Source organism: Neolamprologus multifasciatus, chromosome 6 (genome assembly GCF_963576455.1).
Source record: "Neolamprologus multifasciatus chromosome 6, fNeoMul1.2, whole genome shotgun sequence".
Lineage (NCBI taxonomy): Eukaryota > Metazoa > Chordata > Actinopteri > Cichliformes > Cichlidae > Neolamprologus > Neolamprologus multifasciatus.
In genome coordinates this window covers 17,042,410-17,064,346 of record NC_140444.1, presented here as the reverse complement: position 1 = coordinate 17,064,346, position 21,937 = coordinate 17,042,410, and the positions used below count along the sequence as shown (strand labels likewise).

Below are 21,937 nucleotides of genomic sequence, written 5' to 3'. Positions count from 1 at the left end.
ATGCTGAAATAACATGTGGCATATAATTTCATTACTGACACCTTGTTAATACCACATTGGAGCCCTCAACAAGGTGCTGGAAACATTCCTGAGATTGTTGTCCATATTGACAAGATTGCATCATACAGTTAATGCAGATTTGTAGGTTTTGAATCTCTTGTTCCACCACATCTCAAAGATGTTGGACTTAGGCGATATGAGTACAGTGACTTTATCATCAGTTCTGAGATGGTTTGTGACATGGTGCATTATCCTGTAGGAAGCAGCCATCAGAAGATGGGTACACTGTGACCTGCAACAACACCAAGGCAGGCTGTGACATTTAAATAATATATGATAAATGTCCACCACATCATTACGCCACCATGACACCATTTATTGTATTTTAAATTGTGGGGAAAAACAAGCATGCAGTATGTATTTTTTATTTAGTTTTTTTGTGCTTTGCAGAATCGAGACTAAATTTAAAAAACGGGACAAACGCTGCATATTTAAAAGAAAACACGCAATGAATGAAAAGTGCAAAAACCTCACAATAAATTCTCAAAATTAAAAATGCCAAATATGCACTGCACAGAGGCAGAAAACGATGTATTTTGGTTGTGTGTGTTGCTTTTCAAGGTGGCAGTTATTAAGTCGCGTGATTCTAATACCTGTGTTCACAGCCACCGTTCACGATTTCACTGTTGTGGGTGAAATCTAGCCAGAGGTTATCTCGACATTGAATATTCCACGATTATTTTGGATTTTCAAACAAGAATTCAGGGTTGATGCACGCCGAATACAGGTTTGCCGTCTCTGCGCACGCATGCGCGCTGCCGTGCGGCCGTGACTAGACATTCGGTCATAGGAGCTGTGGAGGGGGGCGCTCGAGCCACGTCGGTGAAAGAAATCAACGCTTGCAGGCAGATTACAAAGAGGGTGAGTAGGCTAATTGCGACAACTGCTGCATCTTCCTTCATCACCCGCAAATATCAGCTCGGGAGCGCAGAAATCCACCCAGGACTGCCAATCCTGTTGATGCGGGTAGGTCTGTCGCACAAGCACAGTCCGCCATTCCCCTTTTTTTATATTTAACGAGACACCCTTTCATGCCAGAGTGAAAAGATTCTCAGCAGCACGGGCTCTTGTGCATAATTTACTGTATTTCCCCGTCTTCAGCTCAAGTTCAGTGGTAGACCCAGCAGCTGTAATTGCATATGCGCGCAACGGGTGATTTGGTGCAGCGCAGCTGGCGAGCAGAGAGTCTACATCTGATAGGCTGGACAAAAATTCACCCCTCTCCCGCAAAGATTGTGCACCCTCATCATTTATTAGAAATGCAGCTGAAGTCATATGCAGACTTTATTGCCATGATTTTTTAATTGTCCAAACCAAAACCTTATTACTTCCTTCTTAGATAAGTAATTGGTGCATATTTCATTGCCCTCTTACTGAAATTTGTCATTTCTCTTCTCTCAGGTCCCTCCTGCTCATCCAGGAGCAGGAGATCCCGGGCGATCATGTCAACACCCGATCCCCCCATGGGAGGCACCCCTCGCCCTGGTCCCTCCCCTGGTCCAGGTCCTTCTCCTGGGGCTATGCTTGGCCCCAGCCCCGGACCCTCCCCAGGCTCCTCTCACAGTATGATGGGCCCCAGCCCTGGTCCTCCCTCCTCTGGACACTCCCAGCCAGGGCCCTCTGGATATGGCCCGGACAGCATGCACCCTCTGCACAAAGTAAGGGCATTCAGGCAGCAGTCCCAATGAGACGCTCTACTGCTGCTCGTGTTTCCGTCCTTTAGGGAACCGCAGTTTGTCAGCAATTACTTTTTAAACATCATTGCTACAGATTTACAGTGACTCTTAAACAGAAAGGATTTAAACATTAATTTCACTTGCTTAAGAATGAAGTGTAGATGATGCACATGTACAGCAAAGCATTCAAGCATTTTCATCTTCAGATTTCCATCTTCATTTAAATTTGATGTTTTCATCATGCTTAATTTTGCTCTTTGTAGTTATAAGATCTAAATATCAGTATAATGTTAATAGACATACATATTATCTAATATTTATTCACTAAATAAATTATTAACTACTAGCTAAGCTTGAAGGAGAATGTATCAGAAATATTTAACCTAAGAAAACCATTGATTTGTTCCATTGATTACGGGTACGTGATTTATTTCAGTGTTTTTTTCTAAACATTATTATTCACTGAGAGTTGATATGCACTAAGTAGCACCTGTACCTGTGAACCATATCAATGCTCCTCTTCCATATTTGATCCAAAAATTGAACATGTTTGACTTGACATTGGTTAACTGCTCTTACTCTACATGTTTTTTTTTTTTTTTTCATATAACTACGCTTCTGCTTACTTAAGTTTTGCCTTTGGTATTTGCTTTTTAACTCAGTGAAACTTCTGCAAATCCTCTGCAATGGCGACTTTTGTTCAAAACTGATAGTGTTTAACTTCAGCACTGTCTGATTCCTCCCACAGCCCATGGAGGGTTTGCACGAGAAAAGCTTGAGTGAGGAGAGCCGTTTAAGTCAGATGAAGGGATTGTCAGTGAGACAGGGCGGGCACAGTGGTATGGGCCCCCCACCCAGTCCTCTAGACCAACACTCACAAGGTAGGCATGTTACCTAAACCATTCTTAAGCAATTTGCTTAATTCCTACATTGCGTAAGACATGTGACGGCTTTTAAGCATGACTTAACGGCAGTGGTGTGACTATGTGTCCTGACTGGCTCAGAGGGGAGTGTCTCTGTTGTCACCAGCTGTAACATGAACCATGAAAACCGTTTCACTGTTTCATTATTGAAATACTGAATGATATACAACTGTCATGGCTCAGTCTAGCGCAGACAAAGACAGCCCGCTCTGTGCTGTAAGGATGGGATATAGACAGGCTTAACGTGGTGAATCACAGTTAACAATCTCCTGGAAATAATCATAACAATAATAATAATCCAGGATTTGATCAAATTTAGACAATAATTTATTGTTTGTTAGAGTTTGCCTCAGGTTTGGTACGATGATAAGTTTTGTGTTTTGTGCTTGGCTTGAAGACTGTAAGATTATTATCAAATTTTCCTTTGAGGACCCGTAGAGAGTGATTCTCTTTACCTGCCTGCCTTTTTCTCTGTGTATTCCAGGCTACCACTCTCCATTAGGTGGCTCTGATCACTCAAGTCCCATCCCTTCAAATGGTCCCCCCTCTGGGCCCCTTATGCCCTCATCATCTTCCTCCTCTTCCTCTGGTGGTCCTGGCTCTGCCTCTACACCATTAGATGGCTCCAGTGGAGATCAGCACATTTTGGGTCCTAATAACCGACCCGTCCCTCCAGGCAGTTCTGGACCAGGCCCAAGCCCTGGACCCAGTCTTGGCCCCAGTGTCCCTAGCCTTGGTCCTGGCCTTGATACCAGCGGCCCTGCGGGACCTGGAGGTCCTGGTGGTCCAACTCCCTTTAACCAGAACCAGCTTCACCAACTTAGAGCCCAGATCATGGCTTATAAGATGCTAGCCCGGGGACAGCCCCTCCCAGACCACCTTCAAATAGCTGTCCAAGGAAAGAGGCCGATGCCAGGGATGCAGCAGCCCATGCCTAGTCTGGCTCCCGGAGCTGGAGGAGGGCCAGTAGGTGGTCCAACAGGCCCAGGGCCAGGGCCAATGGGCTCAGGCTACAGCCGAGGTCACGGTGAGCAAGCATGAGGAATGTCCGAAATAGCAGTACTGTTTCTTAAAACCTGAGGGCAAATACATAGAAGACTAATTCACACCTCCACTTTAAGTCTTCCTCAGCGTTTCATAAATCTCCCACAGTATTGTTTCTAAAATTTTAACAAGGCCTTGTTATGGATATCATCCGTATTCAATCTGCATTCTTTGATTTCTTAGGAATGATGGGTCCAAATATGCCTCCCCCCGGCCCATCAGGAACCCCAGTTGGGATGCAGGGTCAAAATACTAATGGACCTCCCAAGTCATGGCCCGAAGGTACGTGGTGCTGCTATAAGAAATTGTGATAACTGACTGTCTCTTCACTAGGAGCATCTTTGTTGAAACCTAGTTAGGGTGTTAGTGTAAAAACAGCTGACTAAGTGCTGATAGAAGAGTTGAACTATGCTGTCGTACAGTGTTAGTTCTGCTGTAATTCCTAATTTTCCTTTAGACGTTCATCATTTTGTGTAGACCACAGTGACGTCCTGACTTTTTCTACTTTTCCTCACTACACTTTCCTCCAGGCCCCATGGTGAACGCAGCAGCCCCCTCCAACGCTCCACAAAAACTCATCCCCCCTCAGCCCACTGGCCGGCCATCTCCTGCTCCCCCTTCAGTTCCGCCGGCTGCCTCCCCGGTGATGCCCCCACAGACCCAGTCTCCCGGCCAGCCTGCGCAGCCTACTCCCATGATGCCTTACCATGCCAAGCAGAACCGCATTACACCCATTCAGAAACCCTGTGGCCTCGACCCTGTGGAGATACTGCAGGAGAGGGAGTACAGGTAATCAAGTCTTTTGGGGGATGCGCTGTCCTCTGTCCCATTTATTTATCTGTTGAACAAAATAGCTAAATTGAGCTTTAGTTATCTGACTCTTAAGGGTTGTGTTAATTTATACTGCACCATAATCAGTACATATATTTAGAGATGGCCTACTTTACTTTGTGTTAAAACTTTTAAAGCATATAATATTTACCACAAGCTTTTTCTTGTATATTTTCTATCTTATGTTTATAATATAGTACAAAAAAATCAAAAGTACAAAACAATACATCATTTTTTTGCATCGACATTTGGGAAGCAAATCTTCTGTCAAGGCCAGTTTTGCTGTTTTTTTCCACACCAGAATTGAATAATTTCTTCCTTTTCCACTTTACCTTGCCTTTCCACCAAATTCCCACAAATTTGGCTCGACTCTTTCTATGTAATCTTTCTCACCAGGAGACAAACAGAAGGCAGTGATCACATACCTCATGACTTTCAAACTTGTTTGCGTAAGTCACACCAAAGTTAAAGCTAAACTTCAAAGCCCATACATGAGTACTCGTGCCTGCACTAAGTTGTCTCTGCGTTGTGTGATATGTCATCAGTTCTTTTATTTAAATGATTGACAGCTCATTGGAGTAAGGACCTAGCATGTCATCTGTAAATTTTTTAAAGATGTCGGCACTCCACTGGCAAAGTTCTCGACTCCAACACCTCAAACACTTCACACAGTTGCAAAGTGATTTTGTTTTTGTCCTGGTTTCAATGCACCCCTCTCTCTGAAGGGAACTTTGGTTTTTTAGTGCTTATTTAGTTGTATGGCACAATGTTAGTGTTAGCATACTTCTACACACCTAGACTAAAGGCTGTTAATATCTCAGTAGTACCTTTTCTCTTCTGTGTGCTATGGTAGTTGTTGTTTTGTCTAGACTAAAAAGTCTTTCCTTTTTAACCTTATTGATATGTTTCAGGGACTTTGATGTTTCATAATTCTCACCATCAGCTCCTGCACAAAAACCCTTTTTTTCTGGGATATAACTACTCGTTGTACCTGCTTCTTCAGGTTACAAGCTCGTATAACCCATCGCATTGCTGAGCTAGAGAATCTACCGGGTTCTCTGGCTGGTGATTTACGAACCAAAGCCACCATAGAGCTCAAAGCCCTGCGACTACTTAACTTCCAGAGACAGGTATGCACTACAGTCACATCCTCACCTTGAACCTTAACAGTAATGCATCGTTGGCAGTTATGGTGAATCAGAGACCATTACGGTTTGTGTGTGTGTTTTCAGTGTGGATGGTTCTGCTGGTGAGTTTACATTTTCTGTGTGTTTTCTATTGTGTCTCTCTGTAAAAGCTGCGTCAAGAGGTGGTGGTGTGTATGCGCCGTGACACAGCTCTAGAGACCGCCCTTGATGCCAAGGCCTACAAGCGAAGCAAGCGACAGTCTCTCCGCGAAGCCCGCATCACAGAGAAACTGGAGAAACAGCAGAAGATTGAACAAGAACGCAAACGTAGACAAAAACATCAGGTTGAGCCCAAACTTCGAGGTTAACTCTGATATTTTTTTAAAGTTTTGCTTCTCACTGATAATCTCTTTCTGTCCTTCATCCAATCTAAACAAAGGAGTACCTCAACAGCATCCTTCAGCACGCCAAAGACTTCAAGGAGTACCACCGTTCGATCACAGGCAAAATCCAGAAACTGACCAAAGCTGTGGCCACCTACCACGCCAACACCGAGCGGGAGCAGAAGAAGGAGAATGAGCGTATTGAGAAAGAGAGGATGAGGAGGCTCATGGTAAAAAGAAGAAACTATAATATCACTTAATGCCCATCACAAACGTAGCAGTACACAAATCCCTCCTACACATTGTACCATTTTTTTTACCCAGGCTGAGGACGAGGAGGGCTATCGCAAACTCATCGACCAGAAGAAGGATAAGCGCTTGGCCTACCTGCTGCAGCAGACCGACGAGTACGTTGCAAACCTCACAGAGCTGGTCCGAGCCCACAAAGCTGCACAGGCCCTCAAGGAGAAGAAAAAGAAGAAAAAGAAAAAGAAGAAGGTACACAGACAAACACAGACACTCCACTGTAAAGTCTGAGTAACACTGATTTTTGTTTCTGATTATGTTCTGTCGCGTATAACCTGATTACTTATTTTTCCCTTATGTTGCAGGTGGAGAATGCAGAGGGTCAGACTCCTGCTTTGGGTCCTGATGGAGAGGTGAGCAAATGCAGAAGCCTTAATGAAGACTGTAGAGATAAAGACATGGTACCAGAGTTGAAGCTGCAGTTTTAAGTCACTGTTCACTGCGGAGAATCATTTCTTCAGCTCGATTCTCATCGGGCACAAACGGCACTGACATCACATGACATGGTAACCCGCAACAGGAGACCAAACAAAAGCCTTTTGCTACTCGGAAAACAAGCAAAATATCACCCACTATTTGACTGAGCACAATGATAAACACCTGGACTTTATCACAACAAGAAAGCAAAGTGGTTTCGCTGTAAAAAAGATTTATAGAGCACGTGTTGTACTGAATTACAAATAATTGGGAATTTGCTTGATACTGTGAACTTGTTTGTTTGATCAAATAGCTGCAGCGCCAGTGATTAACCATCTGAATCTCTGTCAGCATTCAAAGTCTTAAACAAACCCTCTCTACTCCTGCAGCCTCTGGATGAGACGAGTCAGATGAGTGACCTGCCGGTAAAGGTCATCCACGTGGACAGTGGGAATATCCTGACAGGGGTGGACGCTCCCAAAGCTGGACAGCTGGAAACTTGGCTGGAGATGAACCCTGGGTGAGTCTGGATGCAAAGAGGAAGGAACTTGTGTATGCAAATGTTTATAGAAAAGACATATAAATGTTTTAATGCAATTGCCCAGAGAGATGATGTTTACAGGTTATTAGTTTGTCCGCACGTCTCATACTGAACACAGTCTCTTAGGTAGATCTTAACACAAACATTCAGGATCAAGGATAGAGGGATCATTCTTTGATGTTTGAGGGTATGGTGATATCACACAGCCTGTTGGGTGTAATTCATTTCAAATTCATTAAAACTGTAATTACATTACAATTGCAATTATGTCATTCCATTACAAAGGTTCTCCAGTTGACTCCACACTTTTCATAGAAAAAAAACCAGCAAAAAAGCATCAAACTGGCCTGTCTTTTGTTCTTTTCTTTTGTTAGCTGATTTCAGTTCATGTGCTGGGATGAGGAAAATGGTGCAGTGATCTACAGCTTTTGAGGAGTGTAGATATGTGTATTACTTTTATTTTTAATGCACCAAAGGACAAAAAAATCTGGTGAAAAGCCATGTCCAGGACAGACAAAACACACAGCACAGAAAACACTTTTAGTTAAGGGGTGGAAGAGCAGTGTGCTATCTTGTGGCAAGAAGGTCCTGGGTTTGAATTCACCGGCTGGCTGGAGCCTTCCTGTGTAGAGTTTGCATGTTCTCCCTGTTGGTGCTTTCTGGGTACATGACATGCACGTTAGTTTTACTGGTGGTTCTAAATTGGCCTTAGGTGTTAATTTAAGTATGAATAGTTGTCTGTCTCAGTATGTTAGCCCTGCGATACTGAGACAGATAGTTGTCTGTCTCAGTATATGTCTGTGAAGGTTCTCAGTCATCCAGGTCATCGTAGTCAAAGGAGCTTGCAAAGAAAAGCGTCTGGACTTCTTTAAGTTGCTTGAAGACGTTTCACCTCTCATCCGAGAAGCTTCTTCAGTTCTAAGGTCAAATGGTGGAGAGTCCCAGATATAAACCTAGTGGGAGTTTCCCCCCAAAGAGGGACAAAAGGACCCCCTGATGACCCTCTAATCACCTGAGCCAAGGTGTGAAAATGGGTGTGGGTCACAAGGTGAACATTGGCATCCTTGAAAGAGTGACCTTTATCCTTAAGATGCAGATGGACTGCTGAGTCTTGTCCTGTGGAGGTGGCTCTTCTATGTTGTGCCATGTGCTTGTGAAGTGGCTGTTTGGTCTCTCCAATGTAGAGGTCTGGGCATTCCTCGCTGCACTGTACAGCATACACCACATTGTTAAGACTGTGTTTAGGAATTTTGTCTTTCGGGTGAACAGGTTTTTGTCTGAGTGTGTTGCTGGGTCTGAAATGCACCGGGATGTCATGCTTGAAGAAGACTCTCCTGACACCAACTGTCTGCCATCTATAATCCAGTTTTGAGTTCCCTCCCCAGACGCCTTAACACGCACTCACATCCTGGGCCATCTGACCTCAGGAATTCGCATGATAGGTTGGGGCCAGGTTTCACAATGAGCTCACCCGAAACCCTGGCTGATTGGGACCCACACCCATTTTCACACCTTGGCTCAGGTGATTAGAGGATCATCAGGGGGTCCTTTTGTCCCTCTGTGGGGGGACACTCCCACTTGGTTTTAATCTGGGACTCTCCACCATTTGACCTTAGAACTGAAGAAGCTTCTCGGATGAGAGGTGAAACGTCTTCAAGCAACTTAAAGAAGTCCAGACGCTTTTCTTTGCAAGCTCCTTTGACTCTGTCTCAGTATGTTAGCCCTGCGATAGACTAGCGATCTGTCCAATTGTTCAAAATTTCACACAATTGCCTCATAAAAAACGAACCACATACTAACTGTACAAGTGATTAGCATTATCATTTACTTAAAATGACACAACTGAGCATAACGACACCCGCAGCACAGATAGAGATTGAGCTTTACGGATGATTAAATCATTTGGAGAAATTTAGTTTTTAACAAAATAGTCTCATATATACATTTCTGCCCCACTTATTCAAAATGTTCAAGAACAGCAACATCTTCTCATTATTTGTCATTCAGCGGTTTTGTCGTTCCCTGGCAGAGCTACTTTCAGCGTTAAAGGACAATATCAAGGGACAAATTTTTTCAAAGTGTATTTATGTAAATTTGTCCAGATATGAGGTGGCTCCCCGCTCAGACAGTGAAGACAGCGAGGAGGAGGAAGAGGAGGAGGTTGGTTTAATTATTTTTTTATTTTTTTTGTGAGATGTGTTTGAAGCCACTTCATATTCATTCATCCAGTGGGAGTTAAAAGCAACTTTTAGTTCACATGCTGTCTCTCAGGAGGAAGAAGAGGAGCCTCAGCCTTCGGCAGCTCCAGTAGAGGACAAGATGAAGATTACAGACCCAGACAGTGAAGATGTGTCAGAGGTGGACGTCCGACACATCATTGAGTGAGTTCATGTAACGTTTATTTTTGTGCAACGTATGTGCTGTTTAATACAGCGAATTCCACCAAATGTCATTAATTTTGTGACTGATTAAGACTTTACATGTCATTTTACAGAAATGCTAAGCAGGACGTGGACGATGAGTATAGCGGTGCAGCGTTTGCTCGAGGACTCCAGTCGTATTACTCTGTGGCTCACGCTGTCACAGAGAAGGTGGAGAAACAGTCCAGTTTGTTGATAAATGGGCAGCTTAAACAGTATCAGGTGAACACGCACAAGCAAGTACATGAAGCACTGACAAATCCTGCAGTTCAGACATTTTACATCTTTAGCTACACGCTGGTCAGGACTGGATATTGTCTATACTTCATCAGAATCAGAATACTTTAATAATCCCAAAGGAAATTATGCACTTACTCTGCTTCTTCTTCTGGTTGTTGCCATATTAATTAAACACATAGAGACATTAAAAGGCAAATTAATTTGAAGGTTGCCATAATTCAGTGGTTTTCAGGCTTTTTATTACAAAATGCAGTGGGGGAAATAATCATTTGATCCTCTGCTGAATTTGCAAGTTTGCTGACTTACAAAGAAACGCTCTTTCTGACAAAGAAAGGTAGGATTTTCAAATTAATTTGACGCGGAGGGGTAGTGTGCAGTGGGGATAGGTTAATTGATTAGTCTAAATTGCCCATAGGTGTGAATGCGGGAGTGAATGTGAGTGCAAATGGTTGTTTGTCTCTGTGTGTTAGCCCTGCGACAGACTGGCCGCCTGTCCAGGGTGTACCCCGCCTCTCGCCCTATGATAGCTGGTATAGGGTCCAGCGCCCCCTGCAACCCTGAAAAGGATAGGTGGAAGCGAATGGATGGATGGAAGGGGTAGAATTTTTTAATATAGGCTTTTCTATTTTCCATCCGTCTATCTATTCTCTTAACCTTATCTTTATCAGGGTCGCGGGGGGGCAGCTGTCATAGGGTCTATTGGGGGGCTAACTTTTTCTATTTTATTCTTTCATAATTTTTTTTGGACTATTTACACTACTTATCTATTATTTTTGCCTTTTCTGTTAGTCTTTCTCCTCAAATTTGTTCAGACCCAATTAATTCTTTATTTAATTTATAGTAAATCTTATAGATTTGTTGAGCCATCTGTCCAGCATGCACTCAAAAACTACTATAGGTGTACCCCCATAGATTCTTATACCATTGCCATCAATATTCTATTTATTTCAATAAAATAAGTATTTCTTTAATGCCCACATTAATGTTTTCTTATTTTCTTGGGATGTTTTTTTTACGATTTTCTATGTGAATGTCCTTTTTGGCAGATTCTTAAAAAGTAGGACTTGACATTGAAGTGGGACATCATAGGAAACAGAGTCTCTCAGATTTCAAAGCAGTAATAAATACCCCCCCCCCCCCCCCTCTTTTTTTGTCTTTCAGATTAAAGGTTTGGAGTGGCTGGTTTCTCTTTACAACAACAACCTGAATGGGATCCTGGCCGATGAGATGGGTCTGGGAAAAACCATCCAGACTATCGCTCTCATCACATACCTCATGGAGCACAAACGGCTCAACGGACCCTACCTCATCATTGTACCTCTTTCGTGAGCTCGCACGCTTTTGCTATGACAGTGTTTCAGTCCTGCACAGCACTTAAATAAAGAAGAATGTAATAAATTGTTTAACTAGACGTAAGCTGTCTCTCATTGACAGAACTCTTTCTAACTGGGTGTATGAGTTTGACAAATGGGCGCCATCAGTCGTTAAAGTGTCTTACAAGGTAACACAAAAATGGGTGTGCCTGTCTTTATCTTAAAATCTTCTAAAGAATTATTGAGATATTGAACCTTTTTTTTTTTAGGGGTCTCCTGCCGCTAGAAGAGCGTTTGTCCCTCAGCTGCGTAGTGGCAAGTTTAATGTTTTGCTCACCACTTATGAGTACATCATCAAGGACAAACAAGTACTGGCCAAGGTGAGTTTGACTGCACGGACAAACACAGACTCAAGGAAATGAGCGAACACATTGAGGCTGTGATGGCATAGATTTTCCTTTATAGATTAAAAACATTTGTTTCTTTTCATACCTTATTTATCATACTTCTGTTTTACTTAAGGTTTTTGTGTCTTTGGCTCCTTAAATCCCCCCAAATCCTCTAAACGTTTTTGAGTCTGGCCAATCTGACCTCCCCCTGCATCTCAGTGCTCTCTCTCCTAGGTCCTGCAACACACTGACACGACCTGTAATCCACGTCTCCCACTGTCCTCTGTGACCATCATGCTGCTATGCACTCATGTAGTCATATAGGGTTCCTGACTGTGCTCACAGGTGGGTGTTGCGCTTCAGGCAAGACTTTCCCATGTGGTGGTTACAGGTACTAGCCTGGGACTGGGCCAACTTGAGTCATCAGGACAAAGTGGACAAAAAAAAAATCCTCCTTTTACGCACTTTCAGTTATTGGTTGGTGTGGCTGGACAGGAGCAGTGATACAGGGTATTGGCACCGTGGTTTCGCCCACATGTGATCCTCTTCTCTCCTTCAGATCCGTTGGAAGTACATGATTGTAGACGAAGGCCACCGCATGAAAAACCACCACTGTAAACTGACCCAGGTCCTGAACACCCATTACCTTGCTCCGCGGCGAGTCTTGCTGACGGGGACGCCGCTGCAGAACAAACTTCCTGAGCTGTGGGCGCTGCTCAATTTCCTCTTGCCCACTATCTTCAAGTGCTGCAGCACCTTCGAACAGTGGTTTAACGCCCCTTTCGCTATGACTGGAGAGAAGGTGTGCAGAAATATAGGAAGAGTTTTGAGGTTACAGCAGGGGTCTGTTTTGCTAAATAAGAGTGTGAACTGTCTCTTTCTTCCACTTCAGGTGGACCTTAATGAAGAGGAGACAATTCTGATTATTCGTCGTCTCCATAAAGTGCTACGGCCCTTCCTGTTACGGAGGTTGAAGAAGGAGGTGGAGGCACAGCTTCCAGAAAAGGCATGTTTCACACGCACTGTAAAGGCAACATCCCGTTTAAGCAGCTCTTGTTTTCTTTGGCATCATTTCTTGAGGAGACGTATAGAAAATGAAGTTTTTCTGTTCCGATGTTGTGCATGCATGCTTAATGGAAACACATGTTTTTCTCCTATCCCTCAGGTGGAGTATGTGATCAAGTGTGACATGTCTTCTCTTCAGAGAGTCCTCTACAGGCATATGCAGGCCAAGGGGGTCCTGCTCACTGATGGATCAGAGAAAGACAAGAAGGTGAAGGAACACATAATTTGAAGTATTGTATTGTATTATGTCTGTGAAGGTTCTCAGTCATCCAGGTCATCGTAGTTGGAGCTTGGAAAGAAAGTCCAGACGCTTTTCTTTCCAAGCTCCTTAGACTGTATTGTATTATATTGTACACTCTCCTTCTGTCCCTTTTATTCTTGCTTGCTGTCTTCTTCATCGCTCTTGTGCACCATCCACTGCTTTGAATACTCTCTTCACTTCAGTTATTATGCTTTTACGTTACCGTGCTTTGAACTAATGTTGGTAAAAAAAAACAGCTATCTTAAGAATGTTGCATTTTTTTTTTTTGCATGTACTTCAAGTCCACGCCCCACACTTCCCAGATATTAGCAGTAAAAACATTTTTATCATATCATATGGTCAATAGGGTAAAGGGGGCACGAAGACACTGATGAACACCATCATGCAGCTGAGGAAGATCTGCAATCACCCTTATATGTTTCAGCAAATAGAGGTAACACTGACGAGCCCGACACATAAATACTTTGTAGTTATTTGCCTGTGTTTATCAGTCCTGCTTTTATCGTCAAAGGTTCTCTTTACTATTATAATAAAGAGAATTTCTGAGGACAAGAGCAGCCATTTCTGACTTCTGTTTGATGTGTCAGTGAGCTAACGGTCATAAAAATCAAGCCACAGTTGAACTGAAATATTTGGTTGTACATTGTGTTTGTAGGAATCCTTCTCTGAACATTTAGGATTCTCTGGTGGGATAGTTCAGGGGTAAGTACTGCTTCCTCTTTAGGTCCTGATCTCAAACACACACAAACAAACTGCAGCCTTTGTAAAAAATATCCTCCTTTCGCTCCCTCAGTCCTGACCTGTATCGGGCATCAGGAAAGTTTGAGGTGCTGGATCGAATTCTGCCAAAGCTGAGAGCCACAAACCACAAAGTGCTGCTTTTCTGTCAGATGACCTCACTCATGACCATCATGGAGGACTACTTTGCCTACCGTAACTTCAAATACCTGCGTCTGGATGGTGAGACACTGATCTGTATGCGTATCAGTTCTTGTTGTCCCCTTTTTATTTGTTTCCCTTTGGTTTATCTTTTTTGTGAATTATTGCCTGCATTTCCTCTTATTTCCCACCTTCATACCTCTCAGGCACAACAAAGGCTGAGGATAGAGGAATGTTACTGAAGACATTCAATGACCCAGAGTCAGAGTACTTTATTTTTCTCCTGAGCACAAGGGCTGGAGGCCTCGGCCTCAATCTGCAGTCTGCCGACACTGTAGTTATTTTTGACTCCGACTGGAACCCACATCAGGTGTGATGCATATTTATATTGATTTTTTTTAAATCAAATCAGCATTCAAGCTCATATCAGCTTTGATTTGCCTTTTTTTTCGCACTTAGAGGCTGAAGATAAAAGTCCAGGGTCTGTCCTCAGAATACTGGGGAAGATATTTAGGTTTCAGTATTTAATATTGTAGTGTTCACAGTTTATTGACAGTGAAAGCAGAAATGGCAAGGTTTGGCCTCCACAGCTTAACTTTCTTTATCTTTCTCTCCTACCCAGGACTTGCAGGCACAGGACAGAGCTCACCGCATTGGTCAGCAAAATGAGGTACGCGTGCTACGTCTCTGTACAGTCAACAGTGTCGAGGAGAAAATCCTGGCAGCGGCCAAATATAAACTAAATGTGGATCAAAAAGTTATCCAGGCTGGCATGTTCGACCAGAAGTCTTCCAGCCACGAGCGCAGGGCCTTTTTGCAGGCCATCCTGGAGCACGAGGAGCAAGACGAGGTCTGGGGTCAAGACGTGTGTCTACACATGAATGTGTGTGCGTGCATCGCCAACACACAATTTAAAGAGTGTGCTTTCCTCTGCTCTACCTGCCATTGTGTGTCTGCTGTATTCAGGAGGAGGATGAGGTGCCAGATGACGAGACGGTCAACCAGATGATTGCTAGGAGCGAAGAGGAGTTTGAGCTGTTCATGGTGAGTTTCTGTGTGTTTGAATGTGAGGTAGAGATTCAACCGCGCAATAATATTGTGTCCCCGCATCTTTCCCTGTGTTTTCCTCTTCTTGCTTCCGTAGCGTATGGACCTGGACCGACGCCGCGAGGAGGCTCGTAACCCACGACGAAAACCACGGCTGATGGAGGAGGACGAGCTGCCCACGTGGATCATGAAGGACGATGCTGAGGTTGAGCGACTTACCTGTGAGGAAGAGGAGGAGAAAATGTTTGGCCGAGGTTCCCGACAACGGAAGGAAGTGGACTACAGCGATTCGCTAACTGAGAAGCAGTGGCTCAAGGTGCGCCTGAGACAAAGATTTCAGGATATAAATTGGCTTCTAAACTAACTGGCTTTCTGGAGGAAAAGGCAAATTTGTGGGGGGGTTAATTTTAACACTTATATGCTAATCTCTCACTCTGTATCTTTCCCTGTTCAGGCGATAGAGGAAGGCACACTGGAGGAGATGGAGGAAGAGGTACGGCACAAAAAGACGACCCGCAAGAGGAAGCGAGACCGTGACCTGGATCTCCCTGGTCCCTCCTCTTCCATAGGGGGACGTGGACGGGGGGATAAAGATGATGACGGGAAGAGGCAGAGGAAGAGGGGACGGCCACCTGTCGAAAAACTCTCACCAAATCCTCCCACCCTCACAAAGAAGATGAAGAAAATTGTGGACGCTGTCATCAAATACAAAGACAGGTAGCAGAAATTGTGATTGTGGCAAATATGAAGATTTTTTTTCAGTCATTTTAGTCAATTTAGAAAGAAAGTTCAACACTGCCAGGCTTTCTTTGTGTCATGAGAAAGGGGTAAAAACCCCAGATTGTAGACCCCATGATGTCACGAAGTGATTTCATGAATGCTGAGACTGAAGATTATGCCAATAATGATAAGAAGATCTGATATCAGTTGTTAGGTTTGGTCTTCAGGAAGACCAAGTGGCAGTTTATATTTTGACTGGACTAAACACATTCACGTGTCTGGGGTGGCAAAAAACCCTGTAACACTTTTAATAAATAGCCAACAGCAAATTTGCTTTGAGAGCTATGATTAGTTGGATTGATATTGCGCACTTGTGATAATAATGTCATGTCCTGCAGCGCCAGTGGGCGTCAGCTGAGCGAGGTGTTCATCCAGCTGCCGTCTCGAAAAGAGCTGCCCGAGTACTACGAACTCATCCGCAAGCCGGTAGACTTCAGGAAGATCAAGGTAAGATTAAATAGAGAATAAATACATTAGTAGCATGTTTTCATTCCTGCAGCAGAGCACATTTAAAAAAAACATGTTTAAAGGTTAACAGACTCGCTTGGTGTGTTATTCTCTCGCTTACATACCCAATGTTTGTGCTGCGTCTTCAATGTTAGGAGAGGATTCGAAGTCATCGCTACCGCAGTCTGGGTGACCTGGAGAGAGACGTCATGCTGCTCTTCCAGAATGCTCAGACCTTCAACCTGGAGGGGTCGCTGGTGAGACAGATGTGCTGTATAGAAAAACACCTGCTGTTTTATTTGTTTTTTACTTGCACAAGACAAATCTGAATTAGAATTTGTGTTATTTAACTGGTATATATTAGTTCCTGTGGATGGATTACAGTTGAAAGTGAAGCCTGATTAAAGCTGACGAAAGCAAACACTCTGAGGTCGCATTAAGGCATAAAAGACCTCGTCGGAAAACTCATCATGCACGGCAATATATCAGACATTTAATTACCAGTTGCTGATAAATGATTTATGTTTAAATGATGTGTTGAGGCTGAATGCTTTACCCTGCAGCCACATGATCATAATCGGCATCTGCTCGCTGTATTTATGAGCAGATATACGAGGACTCCATCGTTCTACAGTCTGTGTTTACCAGCTTGAGGCAGAAGATCGAGAAAGAGGAGGAAAGTGAGGGAGAGGAGAGTGAAGAAGAGGAGGAAGAGCAGGAGGAAGGATCAGAGTCCGAATGTGAGCATGCCTGTGTATGTCGTGCATAGAGAGGAGAAACTGTTCAGTTGTATTTGACTGTGTCCTAACTGATTTAGATTGAGTTTGTCCTTTTATGTCCTCTGGCAAACATCTCAAAATTCTCTGTATGATTACTCTGACAACATGTTCTTTCCATGTGTGTTGATTTCCAGCCCGTTCAGTGAAGGTGAAAATCCGTCTGAGCAGGAAGGATAAAGGTGGAGATCGAGGGAAGGGACGCAGCAGACGGACGGGACGCACCAGAGCAAAGCCGGTCGTCAGTGATGATGATTCTGAGGATGAACAGGAAGAGGTAACTCAGTGTGTGTGTGCTGAAGTAACCTTGTGAAAAGCAGGATTTTAGTAGAAAATTGAGACAAAGGCATACAAAAGGAAAGCTCATGTAGAAACACAAAACAGAGCACAAAAAGCTGGGGTTTTTTTTTGTCATTTTCCTTTAAACGTTGCAAGCATTTGTGTGGGGAATTTTTATGGGATTGATTGTTTTTTGCTCAGTGCAGGTAGAGGCACAAATATACACGTTTGTTTTTTTTGTTTCTTAGTTTGCAGGATATCTCAGGAAACCTGTAAAATCTTTTCCAGTCAAATAAAACATATCTCTGTTTCCTTTTTTCAGGAGCGCTCCCCAAGTGCCACCGATGAGGAGGCCTGAACTGTACTGTGAATTAGGAGAGAAGGGTGTATAAAGGGATATCCCACCAAATCAATCAACACTTCTAAAGTAATAAAACATGCCTCAGTCCACTCCATCCACCCTCAGTCAAATATGTTCGAGAGACGTCGAAGAAGAGGAGTTTCTTTCTGTACATTTGCAAAGACATGTGATCATCAGATGGCTCCATATACCATAAAATATATGTTGCACAGGGAGTGTTGAGATATTTGTATTCAGATATAATCTAATTACTGCTTCATTGGTGACAACTATGAAGAGAATAGCACACAAAAAACACAACAGCAAAATATGCTGTGTCAGCAAACCATGAGGCGGTAATGTAAAGGTGTATTCTGATAAACAAGAGAAAAGCTGCTGCCCACTACACAGAGCAGGACATGCATGTTTGTAATAAGCAAAGGTGGGAAAAGTTCCTTATTGTCATCTTTTTTTTAAGTCAAATGTGTAATTATAATTAAAAACAGATCTCTTCTTTAATTTTAGTGTACCAATATTTAAGACCTATTTCAGTAATTATCTAGATATTATATGTGATAACAGTGTAGAGATAACATGCTAGGAGTCTTCATCAGCCTGTCTTCAGATAAATGCCCCGAAGCTTTGTGTGAGGCAAATTCTAGTCTAATGGAAACATGTACTGCAATGTCACTTTATTTTAAAAGTTCCACTGTTTGGCATTTATTTAAAGCTATATATAAACATTTAATGTATATTTGTGACCAGTATAGTATGACTCAGCGTACTTATTTTTACTAATTTACTGTGATAACATCAAGATATTCTATTGATTTAGAGCTACGTTTGACTATACTGTCATGTCACAGTTAATAACAAATACATAAATCCAGCTATGTAACCATTAAATGTTTGCATATGCTTATAAATGCCAAATATGGAGCTTCAAATGTTATCATCAAGACTATCATTATTAGACATTAAGTTTGATTTTTGGACAATCTGTCCTGATGTTTCACCTCTGCCTCACTTTGATGATGTTTTGTGACAACAGTCTCTGGACCTGCTGTGATTTCTGAGGTGTGTGTACATCACGTTTCTGACTGTTTCGGTTGGAAAGCCAGCCAGCTGTGTACGCAGGGTGTTTCCAGACTTCTCAGAAGCTCTTTAGCAACACACCACAGTTATTTGTCTGAGGTTTGATGGAGCTGAGGCCCAGTCACTCGCCACTACTTTACAGAATAAAAACACCCTACTTTACCTTGCTGCTGCTGCTTACCTGTCACACTTCCAGTATAAGCACTTACAACTGTTGATTGTAGAATTCAAGAATCACAAGGTTGTAATACATGAGTACTGTAACTTGTTCTTCTGTGGTTGTGTGGTGACTTTAGGATTTCAGAACAGTTTCATCTATTTCGGCACTTTTTCTGCTTTTAATTTTTAAGACAAAGGACCAGAGGGACGTCAGCTCCTCTCTGTTTGTGAATGCCTCACGGCCGTATGGTGTTGGATATACTGTATAGAGTATTTTCAGATTATAATGTCAATGCATGTATGTACAGCTTGCAAATTCAGTACTGTACTTATCTCATTACAGTAGGTAACCAGAGTGAACCAAAGCATTGGTGTTTGCATCTGTGTTGTGTTGTTTCATTGTGGCTAAAACTTGGAACAAAACAATAAATTATTGACAGTGTGTGATGTAGTGCTGTGGTTAAACGAGTCAAAATTAGTCTGTATGTTGGTAATTGATAGTTTGGGTCACTTTAACTAACATATAAGGGCTTGTTACATGGATCAGTTCAATTCGGTTTTATTTGCATAGCCCCATATAACATATATTAAAGGGGCTTAACAAGCATAAAAAAAGAAAGCAGGATTAAGTGGTCTTTGCTCACTGGATAGTTCTGTGTTCCTTGTAGTCTATGACTAACATTAAGGCATGTGTGGACTGTACTTTGTAAAGGTCAAAGTTCAGAACACTCAAGGCAAAATTCACAAGTAAAACACGAGTTTTTAATGTTGAAATGCCAAATACCAGCTGATCGTCAGGCAATCAGCTATATTTATTATTTTTCTGACAACTTGAGCCCAGAAGGATAAACGCCAGTAAGTTCGTCTGAGTTAAAGGTTTTGGGGGTATTTACATGTCTCAGTTGACATTCTTTAAATCCTATGTCTACAAACTAAAAGCGCTACGGCAGTAGTTTTCATTTCAGCAGATTTTTAACTTCAGACCAAAACAAACCTGCTGTTAGGATCAACTGTAAGGTGTAATGACTCCACTTCATCACTAGTAGGAGGTCTCATACAAGTAGAACAGTAAAATCACACCTATGCCCTTTAGGTCTGTCAGTTTTCTTAAGCCTGATACACCCATTGAGCTTTCTTCAGTGAGTTTTAGATGCTGTTGTTTTTACCATGGCCAAAGCATCAAACATAATGTAAAATTAGCACTATGTTGTAATAGTCCCACAGGCTTGATTTTTTTTTTCTCTTTTTTAATTCCTAAACTATAAAATCAGGTGTCACAGGTTGAGATGTGTGAGTTTTTTGGTTAAAACTGAAGCTCAGTGAGTTTAGTGTTGGTCAATAAGGGGAAGAGGGGAAAGTACAAGGATGAGTCAATATTCCTTCTTTGGCTCTCGGAGGAGGCGGACGCACTTTTTCTCCTCTCCCTTATCTTCCTGCTTATGTCCTTGTCTAGTCTCGTGGTTTTTTTGTATTTTCCCTGGAACATTCTCTCACAGTCTGTTCTCTAAAACCTAAAAGAGGAATTATGGATTGGATCAACTGGTCCCTAAATGCAATTGACACCCCTTTCTCAACGAGAAGTTTGGGCTTGGGTGAGCCTGAGTGCTGAAGATATCTACCTATTTGGAACCATGGTAACAGGGTTCTGACTGATCAGAGCTGGCTTGGCCCTGACTTATCGAAGAATTAAGGAAGCGGAACCGGCTGTTCAAACCCCCACAAGGCTGCCCGCTGGGATTGGAACGATGGGAGAGGCGTGAGTTTCTCAAAATGGGCTCATTGAGTCAGCACGGATAAGTTCTTGGAGAGGCTACGGCTGCTGTGAATACTCAGAATAAAATCTCTGACTGCAGACTGGATACATCTCGCAAGGGCTAGCCTGGAATAACATCTCTGTGCGCAAATCGGATGACATCTCGGGGAGGCTCACTGCCGTGAGTTCTCAGAAATTGGCTCCTTGAGCACAAGAAATGACAACATCACAGAACGCAAGTATGGCGAAGCTCGCGGCTCTCCAACGGGAGATTGAGAGACCAGTGTTGGACTGTAGAACTGCTTTGAAATTCATATGAGCTGTTCGCACTAAAGTAAAAAATACCATCACTTATGCGGATACCCCTTTGGCGCCAGCTGCAAGGCCGGAACTGAACAAAACACCCTGATAACGACTGTGTTTAGTCTGTTCCTTCCCATTCCATGCAAGGCCACCTGGGTTGACTGGAAGACCGTTTACTTAGCCTGGCAGGGCGAAGGACACTGTCTCAGCTGAACTATGGACACGCAAACACATACATATACTGATACTGATAAGCACTCACTGACGCATCACCCTCCCTACCCCGTTTCCAATGCCACCTCCAACGCTTACCTCCCCTCTGGGTCAGTTGGAGGCGCAGTTGAAAGATTGCAGCGGTCCCAGATCAGATGTACACACTGGAACTCTTTCCCATGTTGCTTGTCTGTGTTTATTGTGCTATGGTGTGTTGATGTCTGTGCATTCCTGTATTATCCTTTTGTGTTACACATTTCGATGGTTTTTTTTCCTCTCGCTACCTAGCCTGACCTGTCTCCCCAATGTGATGTTTGTGTATTGTATGTACGGTTGGCAAGGTCTGTCATCTCGGTTGTGGGCAAAAGACCTGCAACTGACAAATAAAGGCTATCTCATCATCATCATTTCCAGGAACCCTTACCCTTACACAACCCTTACCCCTAAAGCAACTTAAAATTAGCTGTTACATGTAACATCTGCTGAGAGGGGAGCTGAGCTGTTTTTCACCTGGTTCTGCTCTGATGACTCAAACTGTTTAAGTATGTGTGTATTTTGCTTTTCTTTTTCTTGTATAATTTCATTACATTGTGAGTTTTTGTCTAAATTCATTAGTTTTTATGCTGTTTAAAAAAACGAAAACCCAGCATTATGCCAGGTTTATTTTAGAAATGGACTGATCCGATATTACGTATTGGTATCGGTCCGATACTGATCTAAATTACTGGATCGGATATGGGAGAGAAATAGAAAATGTAATCCGATCCGAAGTATCACAAAATCACCTCACAAAACGCGCTACTTGGCGTAACCCAGCTCGGGGCATCGGAGCAGTATGTGTCACGTAATAGAGCTGCTGTGTTCTGCGA

At 42.9% G+C, this 21,937-nt stretch overlaps 1 protein-coding gene across 2 annotated transcripts; it reads left to right on the top strand.

Annotated features, from left to right (window-relative positions):
• Window positions 1-812: 812 nt before the first annotated feature.
• Window positions 813-19,250, top strand: smarca4b (SWI/SNF related BAF chromatin remodeling complex subunit ATPase 4b). Of its 2 annotated transcripts, none has more exons than XM_085162844.1 (34): window positions 813-1,026; window positions 1,462-1,718; window positions 2,485-2,617; window positions 3,144-3,686; window positions 3,887-3,985; window positions 4,234-4,492; window positions 5,538-5,664; window positions 5,832-6,005; window positions 6,101-6,274; window positions 6,369-6,542; window positions 6,656-6,703; window positions 7,157-7,287; window positions 9,411-9,468; window positions 9,580-9,689; window positions 9,803-9,950; window positions 11,130-11,293; window positions 11,403-11,469; window positions 11,551-11,661; window positions 12,230-12,472; window positions 12,563-12,676; window positions 12,836-12,943; window positions 13,344-13,430; window positions 13,653-13,699; window positions 13,791-13,957; window positions 14,083-14,246; window positions 14,499-14,726; window positions 14,843-14,920; window positions 15,021-15,239; window positions 15,378-15,640; window positions 16,042-16,150; window positions 16,306-16,407; window positions 16,758-16,890; window positions 17,064-17,203; window positions 17,528-19,250. In XM_085162844.1, the coding sequence occupies exons 2-34, from the start codon at window positions 1,503-1,505 to the stop codon at window positions 17,561-17,563; spliced, it is 4,974 nt and encodes a 1,657-aa protein (XP_085018970.1). In that variant the 5' UTR covers window positions 813-1,026; window positions 1,462-1,502; the 3' UTR covers window positions 17,564-19,250. The 2 variants fall into 2 exon arrangements, with proteins under 2 accessions (XP_085018970.1, XP_085018969.1); XM_085162843.1 differs by having other exon boundaries at window positions 14,499-14,759.
• The last annotated feature ends 2,687 nt before the right edge of the window (window positions 19,251-21,937 follow it).